The 21,685-nt window shown below is 40.7% G+C and overlaps 1 protein-coding gene across 3 annotated transcripts in view; it reads right to left on the bottom strand.

Annotated features, from left to right (window-relative positions):
• Nucleotides 1-21,685, bottom strand: part of LOC133614824 (muscleblind-like protein 1) — a 209,964-nt gene that overhangs the window by 120,985 nt on the left and 67,294 nt on the right. For all 3 annotated transcript variants that reach the window (XM_061973102.1, XM_061973101.1, XM_061973103.1), the window contains exon 2: nt 3,305-3,990. In XM_061973102.1, the coding sequence (XP_061829086.1) occupies nt 3,305-3,478 (174 nt within the window). In that variant the 5' untranslated portion in view covers nt 3,479-3,990. The remainder of the gene's footprint in view (nt 1-3,304; nt 3,991-21,685) is intronic.

Below are 21,685 nucleotides of genomic sequence, written 5' to 3'. Positions count from 1 at the left end.
TTAAATGTTTTTAAACATTATGAGGACAACGTGTACCCTAAGATTTTTGGTTAAAGGGGAACATTATCACCAGACCTATGTAAGCGTCAATATATACCTTGATGTTGCAGAAAAAAGACCATATATTTTTTTAACCGATTTCCGAACTCTAAATGGGTGAATTTTGGCGAATTAAACGCCTTTCTATTATTCGCTCTCGGAGCGATGACGTCACATCGGGAAGCAATCCGCCATTTTCTCAAACACATTACAAACACCGAGTCAAATCAGCTCTGTTATTTTCCGTTTTTTCGACTGTTTTCCGTACCTTGGAGACATCATGCCTCGTCGGTGTGTTGTCGGAGGGTGTAACAACACGAACAGGGACGGATTCAAGTTGCACCAGTGGCCCAAAGATGCAAAAGTGGCAAGAAATTGGACGTTTGTTCCGCACACTTTACCGACTAAAGCTATGCTACGACAGAGATGGCAAGAATGTGTGGATATCCTGCGACACTCAAAGCAGATGCATTTCCAACTGGACTGGACAGATCAGCTTTCAGGAAAAGAGAGCGGATGAGGGTATGTCTACAGAATATATTAATTGATGAAAACTGGGCTGTCTGCACTCTCAAAGTGCATGTTGTTGCCAAATGTATTTCATATGCTGTAAACCTAGTTCATAGTTGTTAGTTTCCTTTAATGCCAAACAAACACATACCAATCGTTGGTTAGAAGGCGATCGCCAAATTCGTCCTCGCTTTCTCCCGTGTCGCTGGCTGTCGTGTCGTTTTCGTCGGTTTCGCTTGCATACGGTTCAAACCGATATGGCTCAATAGCTTCAGTTTCTTCTTCAATTTCGTTTTCGCTACCTGCCTCCACACTACAACCATCCGTTTCAATACATGCGTAATCTGTTGAATCGCTTAAGCCGCTGAAATCCGAGTCTGAATCCGAGCTAATGTCGCTTTCCCTTGCTGTTCTATCCGCCATGTTTGTTTGTATTGGCATCACTGTGTGACGTCACAGGAAAATGGACGGGTGTATATAACGATGGTTAAAATCAGGCACTTTGAAGCTTTTTTTAGGGATATTGCGTGATGGGTAAAATTTTGAAAAAAACTTCGAAAAATAAAATAAGCCACTGGGAACTGATTTTTAATGGTTTTAACCCTTCTGAAATTGTGATAATGTTCCCCTTTAAAATAAAGTCAATAATGCCATTTTTTGTGGTTCCCTTTATTCGAAAAAATACCGAAAATTATCGAACAAATGTTAGTACCGGTACTGGTACCAAAATATTGGTATCGGGACAACACTACGCTGCAATAAAGAAAGTGTCATCAGAGGATGTGGCACCTTATCACTTATCCCCTAATCTTTCTAAAACCACATTCAATTTAGTGCAGACTTTTTACATGTTGTCCCACTTGACAACATTTTAAGCTACGGGGTTAACATCTCTCAACGTGTCCCGCCTTTCATGTCTTCCAGAGAGTGAGAAAGTGAAGCTGCACAGGGGGAATGTGTTGTCACAGTGCCAGGGCAGAAAATAGAGTCAATTGCAGAGCTTTCCGAGATCACCCTACTATGCTGCGTGACCTCAAAATGAAAACACACACACTCACATATAGCAAACATCAAACATAAACTACAGAGTGTGTGCTGCCCTGATTCACATTCGCCCAGTTTGCAGCCACCGAAAACTACCATCCCGCCCAGAGACTCCGTGCTATACTTATGTGCAAGTGAAGGAATCACTCAATCGCATTCAGAGATGTTGAGGACTGCCTCGTCTCAACTTACATAGGAACCCACAAATACACTCTTATATTTACACAACACCAGACACGACATTAGGTACACCAGCAAAACCTAACGAGTTTTATCAAAAGGTCCCATATAATAATGTTTTTCAATCATTTTAGATAAGTCTCAGATGATCCATAATAGTGTAGTCCAGTGGTTCTTAACCTTGTTGGAGGTACCGAACCCAACCAGTTTCATATGCGCATTCACCGAACCCTTCTTTAGTGAAAAATAAAATGTTTTTGTTTTTTTTTCAAATTCAAGACAAAGTTATATGTTTTTGGTAACACTTTAATATGGGGAACATATTCTAAGTAACAAAGACTTAATTTAGATTTTTTTGGACACTAGGGGAACATATTCTAAGTAACAAAGACTTAATTTAGAGTTATTTGGTTGGGGTTAAGATTAGAGGGTTAGGGCCAGGGTTAGAGGGTTAGGGTTATAATAAGGCCATGCCGAATAAGGCATTAATAAGTACTTAATAATGACTAGTTAAGAGCCAATATGTTACTAATTTGCATGTTAATAAGCAACTAATTGATGGTGAATATGTTCCTCATACTAAAGTTTTACCATGTTTTTTTACTGGTGCACAAAATGAACCGTGCATGAACATCACCTTGTTCAAAGAACAAAACCAACACAGTGCATAAACTCACAACAAATTACACACCTGCAAATCAGTTAGACTTCTGCTGTTGCCGTATCCGTAATACGCCGATAGGGAAAAGTTTTTATTTACACGATGAGTCAGGTGTGTCTTGACCTCTGCCGAACTCCTGAGCCCGACTCACCGAACCCCTAGGGTTCGATCGAACCCATGTTAAGAACCACTGGTGTAGTCATAACGTTTTGGCCAAAATATAGCCTTGATCCTTACATGTAGACAGTTTGAAAGTTGTTTTGAAGAAGCCCTAATGCCAATGCGCTCTTCAGAATCAGAATCAATATAGAGCTATAGTGATGCATGCCTGGTTATGGTTTAAACTCATATCCAACAATTGTGACAACGACTTCTTACGGTCAACTGAGTTTGGTTTTTTAATGATTTCTGCTGATCTTTTCAATGCAAAAAATGTGCCCTGGCTCAAAAAAGGTTGACAAACACTGCTTTAGACAAATGAGAGAAGTAGCACATACTTCTAATTTATCTGCAATGGCTCACCAAAGCCTTGCTATAATGTATAACTATGACTCTATAGTAATGTATAAATATGATTCCATAGTAAAGTATAACTATGATTCCATAGTAAAGTATAACTATGACTCCATAGTAAAGTATAACTATGACTCCATAGTAAAGTATAACTATGACTCCATAGTAAAGTATAACTATGCTTCCATAGTAAAGTATAACTATGATTCCATAGTAAAGTATACCTATGACTCCATAGTAAAGTATAACTATGATTCCATAGTAAAGTATAACTATGACTCCATAGTAAAGAAAATATCCACTCTTGTCTCGATTACAAGCTGAGCAAACGGTGCAGGGGTGATGACGGCTGCTCACCTTGAGGGAGTCAAAGCAGGCGATGACTCTGCCGTTCTCCACTTGACAGCTCTTGGCGGGGTGGGCAAACTTGCACTCGTTGTCCGGCCGCGAACACGTCCCTCTTTGGAATTCCCGACAAACCTCCAAAGTCAGCCACTTTGTGTCCCGGATGGGGGTCACGTTCACTGCCATTTTGCAGCAGGGAGCAGGCCAAGAGTGACGTATATCCAGCAAGTGCGGTTATGAGCTCGCCCGGGTGTTGCGGATGAGGATGAGCAAGTCAATGACATGGGAAAAGGTGGGCTTTGAACGTCTCTGTCAGGACGGCGGGATTATAGCCTCGGAGGCCTCTTTGGGGGTTCACCACCTGTAGCTCATCCTTCTGCACGTTTTAATCTCTCAGAACCCGCCTCGGCTCAACTGTTGTAAAACATTATTGATTGCGTTGGCCCATGACGGGTTGGGAAAGTAGGCGGCGACGTCTTTCCCACTCACAGATGATTGGATCTGTTAGTCCTTAACATCAGGCTTAATGTGCGGAGGCGAGGACTCCCGCATGGAAAGAACCACTAGATACGGAGGACGGAGGTAGCGGAGCAGTGAACGGCGTCCTTGGCCTGGGAAGTCCGCACTTGAGACTCTGACAGAAAACCCAGCAGGTTGAGCGCAGAACCGCAGGCAGATGAGTCGGAAGGCACTTGTCTCTGTGGAGAAGGAGGAAATAGTGTCAGTGGGACAGGACATCCATTCTTATCTTGCCATAGGGCTGCTCTCACACTTTCACTTCACTTCATTTCACTTTCAGTTTATGTGTAACATGCATACGATACAAATGTAGTGGATCACACAATTCCAGTTGTTTCATGACAGCACGTCCAAAAATGAGTGGGAAGAAGCAGAGCTTATTTTCATTTAATTTCATTTTTATTTATCTCCTTCATTGATGTGCATTTTTGATCGGTAGACAATTAAACTTTATCAACTAAACACATATTTACACACCTATACTTGAGAAGGAACAGGAAGAAGAACATCTTATATTTCCCGCCTCCTTCAACATAATAAGTAGTCTTACTTCATGGATAGCCCAGATTCACAAGCATACAAACCATCAATCAATCAATCAATCAATGTTTACTTATATAGCCCTAAATCACAAGTGTCCCAAAGGGCTGCACAAGCTGATCCCACATCAGGGCAAGAAAAAACTCAACCCAATGGGACAATGACAAACCTTGGAGGGGACCGCAGAAGTTGAGTGGATCAAACATAATAGTGTGAGAGTCCAGTCCATAGTGGATCTAACATAATAGTGTAAGAGTCCAGTCCATAGTGGATCTAACATAATAGTGAGAGAGTTCAGTCCATAGTGGATCTAACATAATAGTGTGAGAGTCCAGTCCACAGTGGATCTAACATAATAGTGAGAGTCCAGTCCATAGTGGATCTAACAAAATAGTGTGAGAGTCCAGTCCATAGTGGATCTAACATAATATTGTGAGAGTCCAGTCCATATTGGATCCAACATAATAGTGAGAGTCCAGTCCATAGTGGATCTAACATAATAGTGTGAGAGTCCAGTCCATAGTGGATCCAACATAATAGTGAGAGTCCAGTCCATGGTGGATCCAACATAATAGTGAGAGTCCAGTCCATAGTAAATCTAACATAATAGTGTGAGAGTCCAGTCCATAGTAAATCGAACATAATATTGTGAGAGTCCAGTCCATAGTGGATCTAGCATAATAGTGTGAGAGTCCAGTCCATAGTGGATCTAACATAATAGTGAGAGTCCAGTCCATAGTGGATCTAACATAATAGTGTGAGAATCCAGTCCATAGTGGATTTAACATAATAGTGTGAGAGTCTAGTCCATAGTGGATCTAACATAATAGTGTGAGAGTCCAGTCCATAGTGGATCTAACATAATAGTGTGAGAGTCCAGTCCATAGTGGATCTAACATAATAGTGTGAGAGTCCAGTCCATAGTGGATCTAACATAATAGTGTGAGAGTCCAGTCCATAATGGATCTAACATAATAGTGAGAGTCCAGTCCATAGTGGATCTAACATAATAGTGTGAGAGTCCAGTCCATAGTGGATCTAACATAATAGTGATAGTCCAGTCCATAGTGGATCAAACATAATAGTGTGAGAGTCCAGTCCATAGTAGATCTAACATAACAGTGAGAGTACAGTCCATAGTGGATCTAACATAATAGTGTAAGAGTCCAGTCCATAGTGGATCTAACATAATATTGTGAGAGTCCAGTCCATAGTGGATCTAACATATTAGTGTGAGAATATTTATATATTTTTTTTCAATTGAAATATATTTTTACAATCTTTTATCTCATTGTAAAGAGAATTCCATAGTTTAACCCCCACCACTGATATACACATTTGTTTTAACGTTGTCCTTGAATACTGATGTTTGAAATGACCTTTTCTTCTATGCTCTTCATTCTCAGAATTCAATCCTACCCCTTTTCATACCAGAGCAATTGTATCCCATTGCCTTGTTCTCTGTAACAGAACAGTGAACATATAAATAATATACCATAGTAAGCATACAAATATTGGTAACACTTTAGTATGGAGAACATACTCACCATTAATTAGTTGCTTATTAAAGTAACAAACACTTAATTGAGAGTTATTTGGTGACTAGGGGAACATATGAGGGTTAGGGTTAGGGTTACTAATAAGGAATAATTCTGAGGTTATTGAGGGAAGACTCTTAGTTAATGGCTTACTGGTTGCATAATAAGGCCATGCAGAAGAAGGCATTAGTAAGTACTTAATAATGACTTATTAAGAGTCAATATGTTACTAAATTTGCATGTTAATAAGCAACTAATTAACGATAGATAGATAGATAGATAGATAGATAGATAGATAGATAGATAGATAGATAGATAGATAGATAGATAGATAGATAGATAGATAGATAGATAGACATAGCAAAATGAGCTATATATAGACATTACAAAATACTGTGTGCAGACACACACACACACACACACACACACACACACACACACACACAAACACACACACACACACACACACACACACACACACACACTCCTGCTGCTGCTACGGCTAGCCATTTGACATTCAGCAACTTAAGAACAGCAGGTGGGAACAATTTGGGCGTTTAAGAACACGTCATGAATTTGAATGGACTCCTCTTAGAAAATCACTTAAGAAGAAAGATAAGAGGAAAAGTTAGGAACGTATTGCTGAATGGGGCCCATTGACCTCAAACACACGTCAAAAGTGGTAAAGGAATGGCTTAATCAGGCTAGAATGAAGGATTTAGAATGGCCTTCCCCCGTCCTCTGAGAAGAAAGATGAGGGACAGTGAAGGGAGGGATGGGATGGGTATACAGTAGTACAGTAAAGTGATGATTGTCTCCTCTACTACTCTTTTAGCGCACACCCCTGAAGAACTCTTACAGCTGCTCTGTGCACAGTAAGCACCCTCATGCCCACAGCCCACATGTTGTTACATCACTCCATCCCACGCACGCCAACAGATGTGTTTGTGAATACGCTATTGTGAGGTCTTTATTCAAAGCAGCAAACAGAAAGTTTACAACTTTCTTCCCCCCTCCCCCAAAAAAAAATAACAGCATGTAATTCTTCTTTTTCTTAATAAAAAATAAGCAGGAAAACAATATGAAATCCACCTCAGGAGGATGCTAACATTAGAGAATTCTAGATTGTAAGTAACCAGAAAGGCCACGCTGTCTTTGGATTATTTCATTTTATTTTCATTATTAGTTTTGTACCGCTGGGAAAAACTAAAACATTTAGATTTACAAAAAAAAAATAAACTGTGTGTACAGTGCTTACACTTTTTGGAAGTCAGCTTTTCCCATGAGAATTGAACTCATCACAATAGCTCAAGTGGCCTTCAAAGTTGCACAAAAAAAGAAAACAAGTATGTCCTCAGCAAATTGTTTCATTGATTTTATTTCAAATTGTTGAGTGTTTAAATTGGGTTTAATTGTTTGTTTTGGTTATGTTCAGGTTTGGTTTTTGGACTCTTTGTGCACTCTTGCTTGTTTTGTCACCATAGCAACCAATTAGTTTTCACCTGTCCTCATGTCACGCACCTGTCTCACGCTTTGCACTCGCACACCTGTCACTAATCATGTCACTGCTATTTAAGCCTGTCTTTTTCTGTTGATCGTTCTGGTGATATTATCCTTACTATCCTATCATACCTCTGCTCACTTCATGCCATACTACTTCTGACACCCCTGCTAACTCTGTTTGACTTCATGCTACCATGGTTCCATGCCAAGTAAGTTTTTGTTTATTGTTCATAGTTTCTGCCTTTGTGCAAGTTTTGTTTCATTAGCCACGTTTTTGTACTTCCGCCTTGTGCGCGCCTTTTGTTTATTCCTTTTTATAGTCATTATTAAATCATGTACCTACCTTCACGCCTTGCCCGCGCCAACTTTCCTTTGCATTCCGGGAAAACACAACACCCCAAGGTCCCCGTATTGACAAATGTTACTTAAACATTGGAAGTACCGTATTTTCCATTTAAAGTCAGTTATTTTTCTCAAAACTCAACAGTGAGCCTTATAACCCGGTGCGCCTAATGTACGGAATAATTCTGGTTTTGTTTACCGACCTCGAAGCTATTTTATTTGGGACATGGTGAAATGATAAGTGTGACCAGTAGATGGCAGTCACACATAAGAGATACGTATAGACTTCACTATAATGGCAGTCACACGTTTTGTTTACCGACCTCGAAGCTATTTTATTTGGTACATGGGGAAATGATAAGTGTGACCAGCAGATGGCAGTCAAACGTAAGAGAGAACTACCGTATTTTACGGAGTACAAGACTTCAAATCTTTTTTTTTCTTCTCAAAACTCAACAGTGCGCCTTATAACCCGGTGCGCGTATTGTACAGAATAATTCTGGTTTTGTTTACCGACTTCGAAGCAATTTTATTTGGTACATTGTGAAATGATAAGTGTGACCAGTAGATGGCAGTCACACATAAATATTTAGGATTTTTAATTGATGACCACTTGAGTTTTAAGGTGCACATTCAGTATGTTGTAAAAAAACTGAAACTTTTACTGGGATTGTATTATAGAAACAAGTCTTGCTTTTCTTTTACTGTGAAACAGAAATTGGTGGAAACAACCTTTTTACCTGTTATTGACTATGGAGATGTGTTGTACATGAATGCTACTGCTGGTTGTCTCCACAAGCTGGATAGTGTGTACCACGGGGCACTGAGATTCATCACCAACTGCGCTCCCCTTACTCACCATTGTGTGTTATACTCAATGGTTAACTGGACATCTTTATGTGCTCGACGCCTCAATCATTGGTATGTTTTCATCTACAAAACCATTCTGGGTATCACTCCATCTTATCTGTCTTGTCTTTTAACAAAGAAACAAGGAAGTCACAATCTTCGTTCAATGAATGTTCTGCAATTTGTCGTCCCCAAAGTAAGAACTGAACTGTGCAAGAAAGCATTTAGGTTTTCAGGACCGAAGGCTTGGAATAACCTACAATCGAACATTAAACTTCAAACCCTTGTTACATTGAATGAGTTTAAAGCTTCTGTGAAAGGATTACAGTCTACCTTGTCTGTATGCACATGTGTCATGTGAGCAAGTTTTAATGTTGTAAATGTGATGTTTTATGTATTTGTTTACTGTTTTTAATGTAACCTTGCTGCTGCCCTCTTGGCCAGGTCTCCCTTGGAAAAGAGATCTTTGATCTCAATGGGATTTTACCTGGTTAAATAAAGGCTAATAAATAAATAAATAAGAGATATGTGTAGACTGAAATATGATGGCAGTCACACATAAGAGATACGTGTAGACAGCAGTATGACGCAAGTAAACAACACCAAAATTGTATACGTTTCATTGAAAATATAGAACATTTCACACGGCGCTCAAAAATCTATCAAAATGTTTTAGTAGGACTTTGGTAAGCTATGAAGCCACACCGTTTGATGGATTGTACTGTGCTTCAACAAAGGAGTATTATTATGGTGTGTGTATAAGGTAAGACATATTATCTGGCGTTTTGTTTCACTATATTATGCAAAAGCAACTTTTCTTACCTTTTGGTACCTGCTGATCTGTATTTGGGATCTGCATAAATCCTGAAAAATTGCGCGTGTCAGCCTTTGTGGTTCGTGCCGACACCGTAGTCGATAAGCTTCTTTTTTTCTCTATCTTCTTGTTATGTGACATTCATCCTCCACTGTTGCCATTTCTAATATAAAGTAGTGTAAAGTTCTTACTTATATCTGTCAGTAAACTCGCCATGAAAGCGCTAAAACATACCAGTGTGTGTGTGTGTGTGTGTGTGTGTGTGTGTGTGTGTGTGTGTGTGTGTGTGTGTGTGAAAAAACATGAGGTAAGGCAAGCCACCATGTCTGATAATGTATGATAGCTGCCTTTACCAGACTATTACTATTAAATTGAGGAACAAAATGAGTCGCTTGCATAACATCTCAGGTAATTCTTGAGGTACACTATATTGCCTAAAGTATTTGTCCACCCATCCAAATGATGAGAATCAGGTGTCCTAATCACTTGGCCCGGCCACAGGTGTATAAAATCAAGCACTTAGGCATGGAGACTGTTTCTACAAACATTTGTGTATTAATGGGCCGCTCTCAGTGATTTCCAGCGTGGAACTGTCGTAGGATGCAAATCCAATGGTGACATTTCCTCTCTACTAAATATTCCAAAGTCAACTGTTGGCTTTATTATAAGAAAATGGAAGAGTTTGGGAACAACATCAACTCAGCCACAAAGTGGTAGGCCAGGTAAACTGACAGAGAGGGGTCAGTGGATGCTGAAGCGCATAGTGCAAAGCTGGGTTTGGAAGTTGCCAGGAGAACGCTACATTTCGGACTGCATTGTGCCGAGTGTGAAATTTGGTGGAGGAGGAATTATGGTGTGGGGTTGTTTTTCAGGAGTTGGGCTTGGCCACTTAGTTCCAGTGAAAGGAACTTTGAATGCTCCAGGATACCAAAACATTTTGGACAATTCCATGCTCCCAACCTTGTGGGAACAGTTTGGAGCGGGCCCCTTCCTCTTCCAACATGACTGTGCACCAGTGCACAAAGCAAGGTCCATAAAGGCATGGATGACAGAGCCTGGTGTGGATGAACTTGACTGGCCTGCACAGAGTCCTGACCTGATGCCGATAGAACACCTTTGGGATGAATTAGAAAGGAGACTGAGAGCCAGGCCTTCTCCACCAACATCAGTGTGTGACCTAACCAATGCACTTTTGGAAGAATGGTAGAAAATTGCTATAAACACACTCCACAATCTTGTGGACAGCCTTCCCAGAAGAGTTGAAGCTGTAATAGCTGAAAAAGGTCATATTGAACCCTATGGGTTAGGAATGGGATGGCACTTCAACTTCATATGTGAGTCAAGGCAGGTGGCCAATTACTTTTGGCAGTATAGTGTATATTACTACAACTTCTCATGCACCTAAGAGGCCAGATGATAGGAGGAGAGGCATCATTTTTCTGTGTGCATATAAAAGACAAAGACAATGGAATGTGCCTTGAGGATATTAAGGTGGTGTAATAATAATAAAAAAAAGAGTGATTCTAATATGCATCCAACAGGTGTGAACAATATTAGTTAGTTTAGTCATGCAGTCCACGTCTGCAGCTGTGCTCTGGTCGACGTCTACTGACAAAGAAAAAGCTGCAGAAAATGAAGCATGGAGTGCAGGCAATCATCATTGGTGTTTCCTTCGCTATATAAGGGCAGAATGTCACTGAAGGACGGCGGTCCATCTCTTATCCAAATTGCTCCCCTGGGTCACGCTGTCAATGCAGACACTTAATGAGCCAATGTTGCAAAGGCATTATTGCTCCCAGTGTGCAATACACAGCATGTACACATATCCAAGTTAGAGGGTCTTATTTATAAAAAGTGTTAGAAAAATTACTTTGAACAAGTAATCCATTATAGTTACTGATTATTTTCCCCCAAAATTACTGAATTACTAACATAATTATTCTTTAATAGATGTAATATAAAACGGGGGAAAGTAAATAATGTCTTCCATTTTTAGCTTTCATACAGCTGATGTATACAGTTGAGAGATGTTTCATGAGAGAAGAGTGCACGCCTTTTATAAGCGGCGCCTGTTAAAGTTAAAAAGTTAAAGTACCAATGACTGTCACACACACTCTAGATGTGGCGAAATTATTCTCTGCATTTGACCCATCACCCTTGATCACCCCTGGGAGGTGAGGGGAGCAGTGAGCAGCAGTGGCGACCGCGCCCGGGAATCATTTTTGGTGATTTAACCCCCAATTCCAAACCTTGATGCTGAGTGACAAGGAGGGAGGTAATGGCTCCCATTTTTATAGTCTTTGGTATGACTCAGCCAGGGTTTGAACTCACGACCTACCCATCTCAGGGCGGACACTCTAACCACTAGGTCACTAGGTCACTGCCAAGTGAAGCGTGACATCAGCGAGGGCGCGCTCATTGGCTGTGTTAGCTCAGCATTGGTAATGTGCAATATGAGAGGAGATTGTTGACAACAGCGCCTGTGGAATGTTGTTACCGATAGGTAATAAAGCCATTGAACATGCGTCAACGGCTGTGTCTCTCATTTTCCACAAATGGGGTGTTGTAGGATTTGTATCGTCTATCTCATGTGTGACTGCCATCTACTGGTCACACTTATCAGTTCACCATGCAGCAAATAAAATAGCTCTAAGGTCGGTAAGCACAAAAAAAATGATTCTGTACATTAGGCGCACCAGGTTATAAGGCAATTGAGTTTTGAGAAAATGAAAGGATTTTAAGTGCGCCTTATAAACCGAAAAATACGGTATTCTTTGGGCTACAGTAAGCAGCCGCATAAAAGTCGCCAACATCTCCTTGAACGAGATGTTGGCGACCAGTTGATCTGCAGTTTCTTTTCTTTTCTGCTCTGCACAGGTCCGGTGGCCATGGATGAAGTGCTGGCTGTCCAGAGTCGGGACCCGGAGTGGACCGCTTGCCTGTGCATCGGTTGGGGACATAACTGCGCTGCTGACCTGTCTCCGCTCAGGATGATCTCCTGCTGGGCCCACTATGGACTGGACTCTATCTATTATGTTAGATCCACTATGGACTGGACTCTCACACTATTATGTTAGATCCACTATGGAATGGACTCTCACTATTATGTTCGGTCCACTATGGACTGGACTCTCACTATTATGTTAGATCCACTATGGACTGGACTCTCACTATTATGTTGGATCCACTATGGACTGGACTCTGACACTATTATGTTAGATCCACTATGGACTGGACTCTCACTATTATGTTAGATCCACTATGGACTGGACTCTCACTATTATGTTAGATCCACTATGGACTGGATTCTCACTATTATGTTGGATCCACTATGGACTGGACTCTGACACTATTATGTTAGATCCACTATGGACTGGACTCTCACTATTATGTTAGATCCACTATGGACTGGACTCTCACACTATTACCGTATTTTCCGCACTATAAGGCGCACCTAAAAACCACACATTTTCTCAAAAGCTGACAGTGCGCCTTATAACCCGGTGCGCTTTATTACGATTCATTTTCATAAAGTTTCGATCTCGCAACTTCGGTAAACAGCCGCCATCTTTTTTCCCGGTAGAACAGGAAGCGCTTCTTCTTCTACGCAAGCAACCGCCAAGGAAAGCACCCGCCCCCATAGAACAGGAAGCGCTTCTTCTTCTACTGTAAGCAACCACCCGCCCCCGGAAGAAGAAGAAAAAACGCGCGGATATCACCGTACGTTTCATTTCCTGTTTACATCTGTAAAGACCACAAAATGGCTCCTACTAAGCGACAAGGATCCGGTTCATAAAAAGACGCAATCTCTCCATCCGCACACGGATTACTACCGTATTTCACAGCAACTGATATTCCTGTGAACCGCACTGTGGAACGGGAGCACGTACGGTGAATATTCGCACCACAGGGAATGAGAAGTCATCCTTCACTGTGGTTCTAGCTTGCCATGCTAACTTCCACCCATGGTGATATTCAAAAGGAAGACCTTGCCAAAAGAGACCTTTCCAGCCGGCGTCATCATAAAAGCTAACTCGAAGGGATGGATGGATGAAGAAAAGATGAGCGAGTGGTTAAGGGAAGTTTACGCGAAGAGGCCGGGTGGCTTTTTTCACACAGCTCCGAAGGCGAACACACCTTCACTAAGACGGGCAGACAGCGCCGGACGACATACGCCAACATTTGCCAGTGGATCGTAAATGCCTGGGCAGATATTTCGGTCACAACTGTGGTCCGAGCTTTCCGGAAGGCAGGATTCACAGAACAACAGCGACACTGACTCCGATGACTTCGACGAGACGGAACCGGCCATTTTGGATACCACGCTTGCGCAACTTTTCAATTCGGACACCGAAGACGAAGAATTCGAAGGATTTACGAATGAAGAATAACTTCAGAAGGTGAGCGCTATGTTTATTTTGTGTGTTGTGACATTAACGTTCGAGCAACATTATGTTGCTATTGCTCTACACCATTTTGAATTTTACTATGTTTGTGATTGCACATTTGCGTACATTTTGGGACAGAGTTGTTAGAACGCTGGTTTTCAATATATTATTAAAGTTTGACTGAACTATCTGACTGTTTTTTTGACATTCCCTTTAGCGCAGCGTAGGCGCGGCTTATAATCCGGGGCGGCTTATTGGTGGACAAAGTTATGAAATATGTAATTCATTGAAGGTGCGGCTAATAATCCGGTGCGCCTTATAGTGCGGAAAATACGGTATGTTAGATCCACTATGGACTGGACTCCCACACTATTATGTTAGATCCACTATAGACTGGACTCTCACAATATTATGTTTGATCCACTATGGACTGGACTCTCACACTATTATGTTAGATCCACTATAGACTGGACTCTCACACTATTATGTTAGATCCACTATGGACTGGACTCTCACACTATTATGTTAGATCCACTATGGACTGGACTCTCACACTATTATGTTAGATCCACTATGGACTGGACTATCACACTATTATGCTAGATCCACTGTGGACTGGACTCTCACACTACTGTGTTAGATCCACTGTGGACTGGACTCTCACACTATTATGTTAGATCCACTATGGACTGGACTCTCACAATATTATGTTAGATCCACTATGGACTGGACTCTCACTATTATAATAGATCCACTATGGACTGGACTCTCACTATTATGTTAGATCCACTATGGACTGAACTCTTACACTATTATGCTAGATCCACTATGGACTGGACTCTCACACTGTTATGTTAGATCCACTATGGACTGGACTCTCACACTATTATGCTAGATCCACTATGGACTGTCCATCCATCCATTTTCTACAGCTTATTCCCTTTGGGGTCGCGGGGGGCACTGGAGCCTATCTCAGCTACAATCGGGCGGAAGGCGGGGTACACCCTGGACAAGTCGCCACCTCATCGCAGGGCCAACACAGATAGACAGACAACATTCACACTCACATTCACACACTAGGGCCAATTTAGTGTTGCCAATCAACTTATCCCCAGGTGCATGTCTTTGGAAGTGGGAGGAAGCCGGAGTACCCGGAGGGAACCCACACAGTCACGGGGAGGACATGCAAACTCCACACAGAAAGATCCCGAGCTCGGGATTGAACCCAAGACTACTCAGGACCTTCGTATTGTGAGGCAGATGCACTAACCCCTCTCCCACCGTGCTGCCCCATTATGGACTGGACATTCACAATATTATGTTAGATCCACTATGGACTGGACTCTCACAATATTATGTTAGACCCACTCGACGTCCATTGCACCGGTCTTCCCTAGAGGGGTGGGGGGTCACCCACCCACATCTGCGGTCCTCTCCAAGGTTTCTCATTGTCATACCATTGGGTTGAGTTTTTCCTTGCCCTGATGTGGGATTTGAACCGAGGATGTTGTTGTGGCTTGTGCAGCCCTTTGAGACACTTTTGATTTAGGGCTATATAAGTAAACATTGATTGATTGATTGATTGAAGGTGGTCTGTGTTACATCGTGTTTACTTGTATGAAGTGTTTCAATTGTACTTTAAAACATTATACACGTTTTTTTGATGGTGATGGTCGCACCCTAAAAAACGGATTACCATTCCCAATATTTGCTATGGAAAAAAAGTGGTCGAAATGTGGGGAAAAAAATGTATATAGGCTGTGTTCTGAAACGGATTGTTTTTTTCATATCCGGCAACATGACATTTAAACACTGTACTCCATTACATTTAAAAATATATAACTACTGCATTTAATTAGGTCAGTGGTTCTTAACCTGGGTTCGATCGAACCCTAAGGGTTCGGTGAGTCGGGCTCAGGGGTTCGGCACAGGTCAAGACACACCCGACTCATCGTGGAAATAAAAACTTCTCCCTATCTGCGTATTACGGATACGGCAACAGCAGAAGTCACACTGATTTGCAGGTGTGTAAATTGTTGTGAGTTTATGCACTGTGTTGGTTTTGTTTTTTGAACAAGGTGATGTTCATGCACGGTTCATTTTGTGCACCAGTAAAAAAAACATGGTAACACTTTAGTAGGGGGAACATATTCACAATTAATTAGTTGCTTTTTAACATGCAAATTAGTAACATATTGGCTCTTAACTAGTCATTATTAAATACTTATTAATGCCTTATAAAACATGGTCTTATTATAACCCTAACCCTCTAACCCTAATCCTAACCAAATAACTCTAATTTAAGTCTTTGTTATTTAGAATATGTTCCCTTAGTGACCAAAAAACTCTAAATTAAGTCTTTGTTACTTAGAATATGTTCCCCATGCAAAAGTGTTACCAAAAACATATAACTTTGTCTGGAATTTGAAAAAAAAAACTAAATTTTATTTTTCACTAAAGAAGTGTTTGGTGAATATGCATATGAAACTGGTGGGGTTCGGTACCTCCAACAAGGTTAAGAACCACTGAATTAGGTCCTAATGAAGCCTCATTTGAATATGAATGGTCCCAGTAAAGGGGTGTTGGTGGTCAGACACACAAGTATTTATTTATTTTTCTTTAAATTTTTCTTAAATGTGTTTGAACTAGGGCTTCACGGTGGAAGAGGGGTTAGTGCATCTGCCTCACAATACGAAGGTCCTGAGTAGTCTTGGGTTCAATCCCGGGCTCGGGATCTTTCTGTGTGGAGTTTGCATGTTCTCCCCGTGACTGCGTGGGTTCCCTCCGGGTACTCCGGCTTCCTCCCACCTCCAAAGACATGCACCTGGGGATAAGTTGATTGGCAACACTAAATTGGCCCTAGTGTGTGGATGTGAGTGTGAATGTTGTCTGTCTATCTGTGTTGGCCCTGCGATGAGGTGGCGACTTGTCCAGGGTGTACCCCGCCTTCCGCCCGATTGTAGCTGAGATAGGCTCCAGCGCCCCCCGCGACCCCAAAGGGAATAAGCGGTAGAAAATGGATGAATGGATGGTGTTTGAACTATTAAATGATCCTGAAACATGACTTATTTTATCTGTGTGTAAAATATTGGACACAATGTGTTGTCAAGCTTATGAGATGTGATGAGACTGTAAGTCACTGTGACACTATTGCTCATTTTTTTAAACATTGTATTTTATTTTTTTTATAAAGGGCTGTGATGATAATGTAAATGAGGGATTTTTAATCACTTCTATGTTGGAATTCTTATTAATTTTGATACTGTTGTTGATATTATTAATTTCTGTTTGACCACTTTATTTTTTTTGTGTCATGTTTGTGTGTCCTCTCAATTGTTCTGTTGAATGTTGCTGGGCCGGGGTTTGGTTTTGGAATTGGAATTGTATTATTGTGGTATTATTGTGTATTATTTTGTTGGACTGATTAATAAAAAAATAAAACAAATATTAAAAAAGAAGATATGAGTGTAAAATGGAAAGGGTTAAGTGGTAGAAAATGGATGGATGGATGCTTTTGCACAGGGATAAAAGTGAATATGCTTTACTTTTGTAGGCGTTCAATAACCACATGCATGTAAGGGAAACATTAATAATTTAGATTGCAATTAGACAAACATATCCCACCTTAGCTCATTCTCTCATCAAGGATAAGGTGGATTCCATTGATAAATGAGACGGTGACTGGGGTCAACTGAACGAGGCTAAAACTGTGAGCAATGAGTCTGGCTGTTGAAGAGGGAATTTTATAAATAAAGGCGTCATCAATAAGCATCTCAGCGTGTTTGAATAATGCATGCGGCCATTTCCCATAGCCGGAGGCAGCAGAGATGATTACGCCATCACATTGCAGCTCTTGCTAAAGTTGAAGAGGAGAGAGAGAGAGAGACGTGTGGAAGTGACACACACCCTTTGACCTTTGCCCCTGATGAAATTAGTTTGCTTTATCCCGTTAACAACAAAGGCTGGTACAAAATATAGATTTCAGTATTGATTAGGAGTTGGAGAAAATATCAATCTTGTGACGTATCGTATCTTAATCTCTCATGATACAGTATTGATTTAGCAACATTGATACCGTTGCTGACCAAGAAAAAAGTGGACAAATCAGCTTTTCAAGCGATGTTTTTTTTCTTTTTCTAGAAATGTTCAAAAATAGTTTCAACACGTTTTCGCCTCAGTAGACGCCTGAAGTAGAGACACTGAGACGTTTGGAGGATGTTTTTCCACAAATACAGTACAGGCCAAAAGTTTGGACACACCTTCTCATTTCAACGCATTTTCTTTATTTTCAAGATTATTTACATTGTAGATTGTCACTGAAGAAATTTTCAGGACTTATGCAGATCCCAAATTCAGATCAGCAGGTACCAGAAGGTAAGGAAAGTTTCTTTTGCATAAAATGTCTTACCTTACACACACACCATAATAATACTCCTATGTTGAAGCATAAGAGTATATGGTGAGGACTTTGAATATGACCAATGTATGATCCTGTAACTTACTTGGTATCGGATTGATACCCAAATTTGTAGTATCATCCAAAACTAATGTAAAGTATCAAAGAAGAGAAGAATAAGTGATTATTAATTTTAACAGAAGTGTAGATAGAACATGTTAAAAGAGAAAATAAGCAGATATTAACAGTAAATGAACAAGTAGATTAATAATCAATATTCTACCACTTGTCCTTAATAATGTAGACAAAATAATAGGTAGATAAATGACACAATATGTCTTTGTTTGTTTACTTACTACTAAAAGACAAGTTGTCTAGTATGTTCACTATTTTATTTAAGGACAAACTTGCAATAATAAACATATGTTTCATGTACCCTAAGATTTGTTGTTAAAATAAAGCCAATAATGCCATTTTTTGTGGTGCCCTTTATTTAGAAAAGTATCGAACAGTACCAAAATAATTTCCCTACCTATAGATATATATATATATATATGTACACAAATTTTGTTAATTTTTATTTATGAATAGATCCATCCATCCATTTTCTACCGCTTATTCCCTTCGGGGTCGTGGGGGGTGCTGGAGCCTATCACAGCCGCATTCGGGCGGAAGGCGGGGTACACCCTGGACAAATCACCCCCTCATCGCAGGGCCAACACAGATAGACAGACAACATTCACACTCACATTCACACACAAGGGCCCATTTAGTGTTGCCAATCAACCTATCCCTGGGTGCATGTCTTTGTGCAAACTCCACACAGAAAGATCCCGAGCCCGGGCTTGAACGCAGGACTACTCAGGACCTTCGTATTGTGAGGCACATGCACTAACCCCTGTTCCACCGTGCTGCCCTTGTCCTTAATAATGTGTACAAAATAATAGGTAGATAAATGACACAATGTGTTACTGCATACGTCAGCAGACTAATTAGGAGTCTTTGTTTGTTTACTTACTACTAAAAGACAAATTGTCTAGTATGTTCACTATTTTATTTAAGGACTAAATTACAATAATAAACATATGTTTAATGTACCCTAAGATTTTTCTGTTCAGTTAAAGCCAATAAGGCAATTTTTTGTGGTCTCCTTTATTTAGAAAAGTATCGAATAGTACCGAAATAATTTTCCTACCTATAAATATATATATATGTACATACATGTTTTATTTGTTTATTTATGAATAAATTGAGAATTAAAATAAATGTGATTTGTAATTCAAACCTAAATCAAATTGTTCCTTCCAAGGCAGAAGACAAGCAGGAGGAGCGTGCAGGTAAGATTAAAGTATTTTTAATAAATAAAAGGCAGGACAAAAATACAAGACTGAGGACGCGCAAGCGTGGAGCTAAGCAAAACACAAAATTTCACCAAGGGTGAAAAACGAGGAATGCTAGCGTGTACAAAATCAGCGAGGAGAAAAACCAGGGGAACGTAAATGTTGCTTATCGCAAACATGACAGGAAACTATAAAGGGGAGTGATTAACCAAAACACCTGGTGGGAACACTAATTGCTGAACTAAGACAGGTGAGGAGAATCAGAGCCCATGGAAACCCACAGAAAACAGGGAAAGAGTGTGCACCCAGGAAACAGACTAAACAGAAACATTACCAAACATAAATCATGCCATGACCCGGGTAGCGGATCATGACAATTTCCCTCCATGTATTCTGAACACCGTGCATTTAAACAACCAATGACAACCTGCATTATCATGTTAGCTACTCAGTTAATGGTAATGTACCCCCCCAACAAATGTATGGTTTCATTTTTTTTTTTTTTTAGTCTTCTGCATCTGAAAGCACACACTAGCTTGTGACACGAACAAAAAAAAAAAGTGACAAAAGAAATTTCATTAGTACATTTAAAGATATATATATTCATTTTTTGTGTTTTTTGCCAATGATGAGGGTTTTTTTTTCACTCTTTCAATTGACACTCTCTTTGGCAACACATGATAATATTGTAATGTTAGCTCTAATAACAACCAGGGGAATAATGCAGCTCTTTGTTTGTGTAAATCCATCAGATCCAATGCTAATATCGTTGCTATAATGGTTCTGCTCATTTTGCTCCGCTCGTTTTATTTGCATGCTGAGGCAATAAGCCTGATATAGACAAGGGTGCTTACTTTTGATCCACGATAACAAACCTTGCTTCTCCATTTTGGCAACATCAAGCTAACCGTTGTGGATTGTGATTTTTGCTGCCATACTATTTTGCATCACTTTTTCTTTTTTTTCCCTCTATCAAAGCAACATTCTCCCAGCGTTTGAAAGTCGTGAAGATGTCGAAAAAGGGGGAGACTCGGAGAAAAGAAACATTGTTGACAACACAAGAAATCTTCTAGCAATGCTTGTTGGAACTCTAAAAGCTACACATTTGATGCAATCTCAGCTAAGCAAAGAGAGGTGAAAAGTAAAAGTGGCGTGGTAATTCAGTAATATGAGCGGCTAAAGGGCGCTGACTGACGAGGCAAAAAGCAGATGTCGGACGTGTCGTATTACGAGCGCATCGCTGGCGGAGCAAAACGCTGCTGTTGATATCCGACCTGAGTTGACCTTTAAACTGATAGGAGGACCGGGGGGAGAAGGGAGGGGATGACACAGAATGAACCCAGCGGTGGTTGCAGAGATGGGACGACGGCAATGTGGTAATTGGTGCAAGTTGACTACGGAACTTTCCTCTGGAAGGTCTTATCTTTGTCCATGTGATGTCAGATGAAACAAAAATGTAGCTGTTTGGCCACAATACCCAGCAATATGTTTGGAGGAGAAAAGGTGAGGCCTTTAATCCCAGGAACACCATCCCTACCGTCAAGCATGGTGGTAGTAGTATTATGCTCTGGGCCTGTTTTGCTGCCAATGGAACGTGTGCTTTAAATGGGACAATGAAAAAGGAAGATTAGCTCCAAATTCTTTAGGACAAGCTAAAATCATCAGCCCGGGGGTTGGGTCTTGGGCGCAGTTGGGTGTTCCAACAGGACAATGACCCCCAAACACACCTCAAAAGTGGTAAAGGAATGGCTAAATCAGGCTAGAATGAAGATTTTAGAATGGCCTTCTGAAAATTGGTGCAGTTCAGCTAAATTGGTTAATTTTCTGACATGGACTTGTTTTTTCAGCATTATCCACACTTTGGGAAGGCAATTCTAAAACCTGATTTAGCCTGATGTAGCCATTTCTTTACCACTTTTGAGGTGTGTTTGGGGTAGGAATGATACTCGAAACCGATTTTCCCGGTTGTTCGATAAGAAAAGAACCGAATCCTCTGACTCGAATCTCTTTTTGAGAACCGGTACCCGTTATCGAGACCACTATAGTAAAGAAAAAGAGTTGATTCTTTCTTCGAATCCCTCGGAACGAATCCCGTCCCGACCAGAAATGATTCCGTGTGACATCACAAGAAATGACGTCACGTAGCTCAGTCATTAGGCGCAGA

The sequence above is a fragment of the Nerophis lumbriciformis genome, linkage group LG17, assembly GCF_033978685.3.
Source record: "Nerophis lumbriciformis linkage group LG17, RoL_Nlum_v2.1, whole genome shotgun sequence".
NCBI lineage: Eukaryota > Metazoa > Chordata > Actinopteri > Syngnathiformes > Syngnathidae > Nerophis > Nerophis lumbriciformis.
The sequence above is the reverse complement of the archived record's forward strand: the minus strand, read 5'-3'. Positions and strand labels throughout refer to the sequence as shown.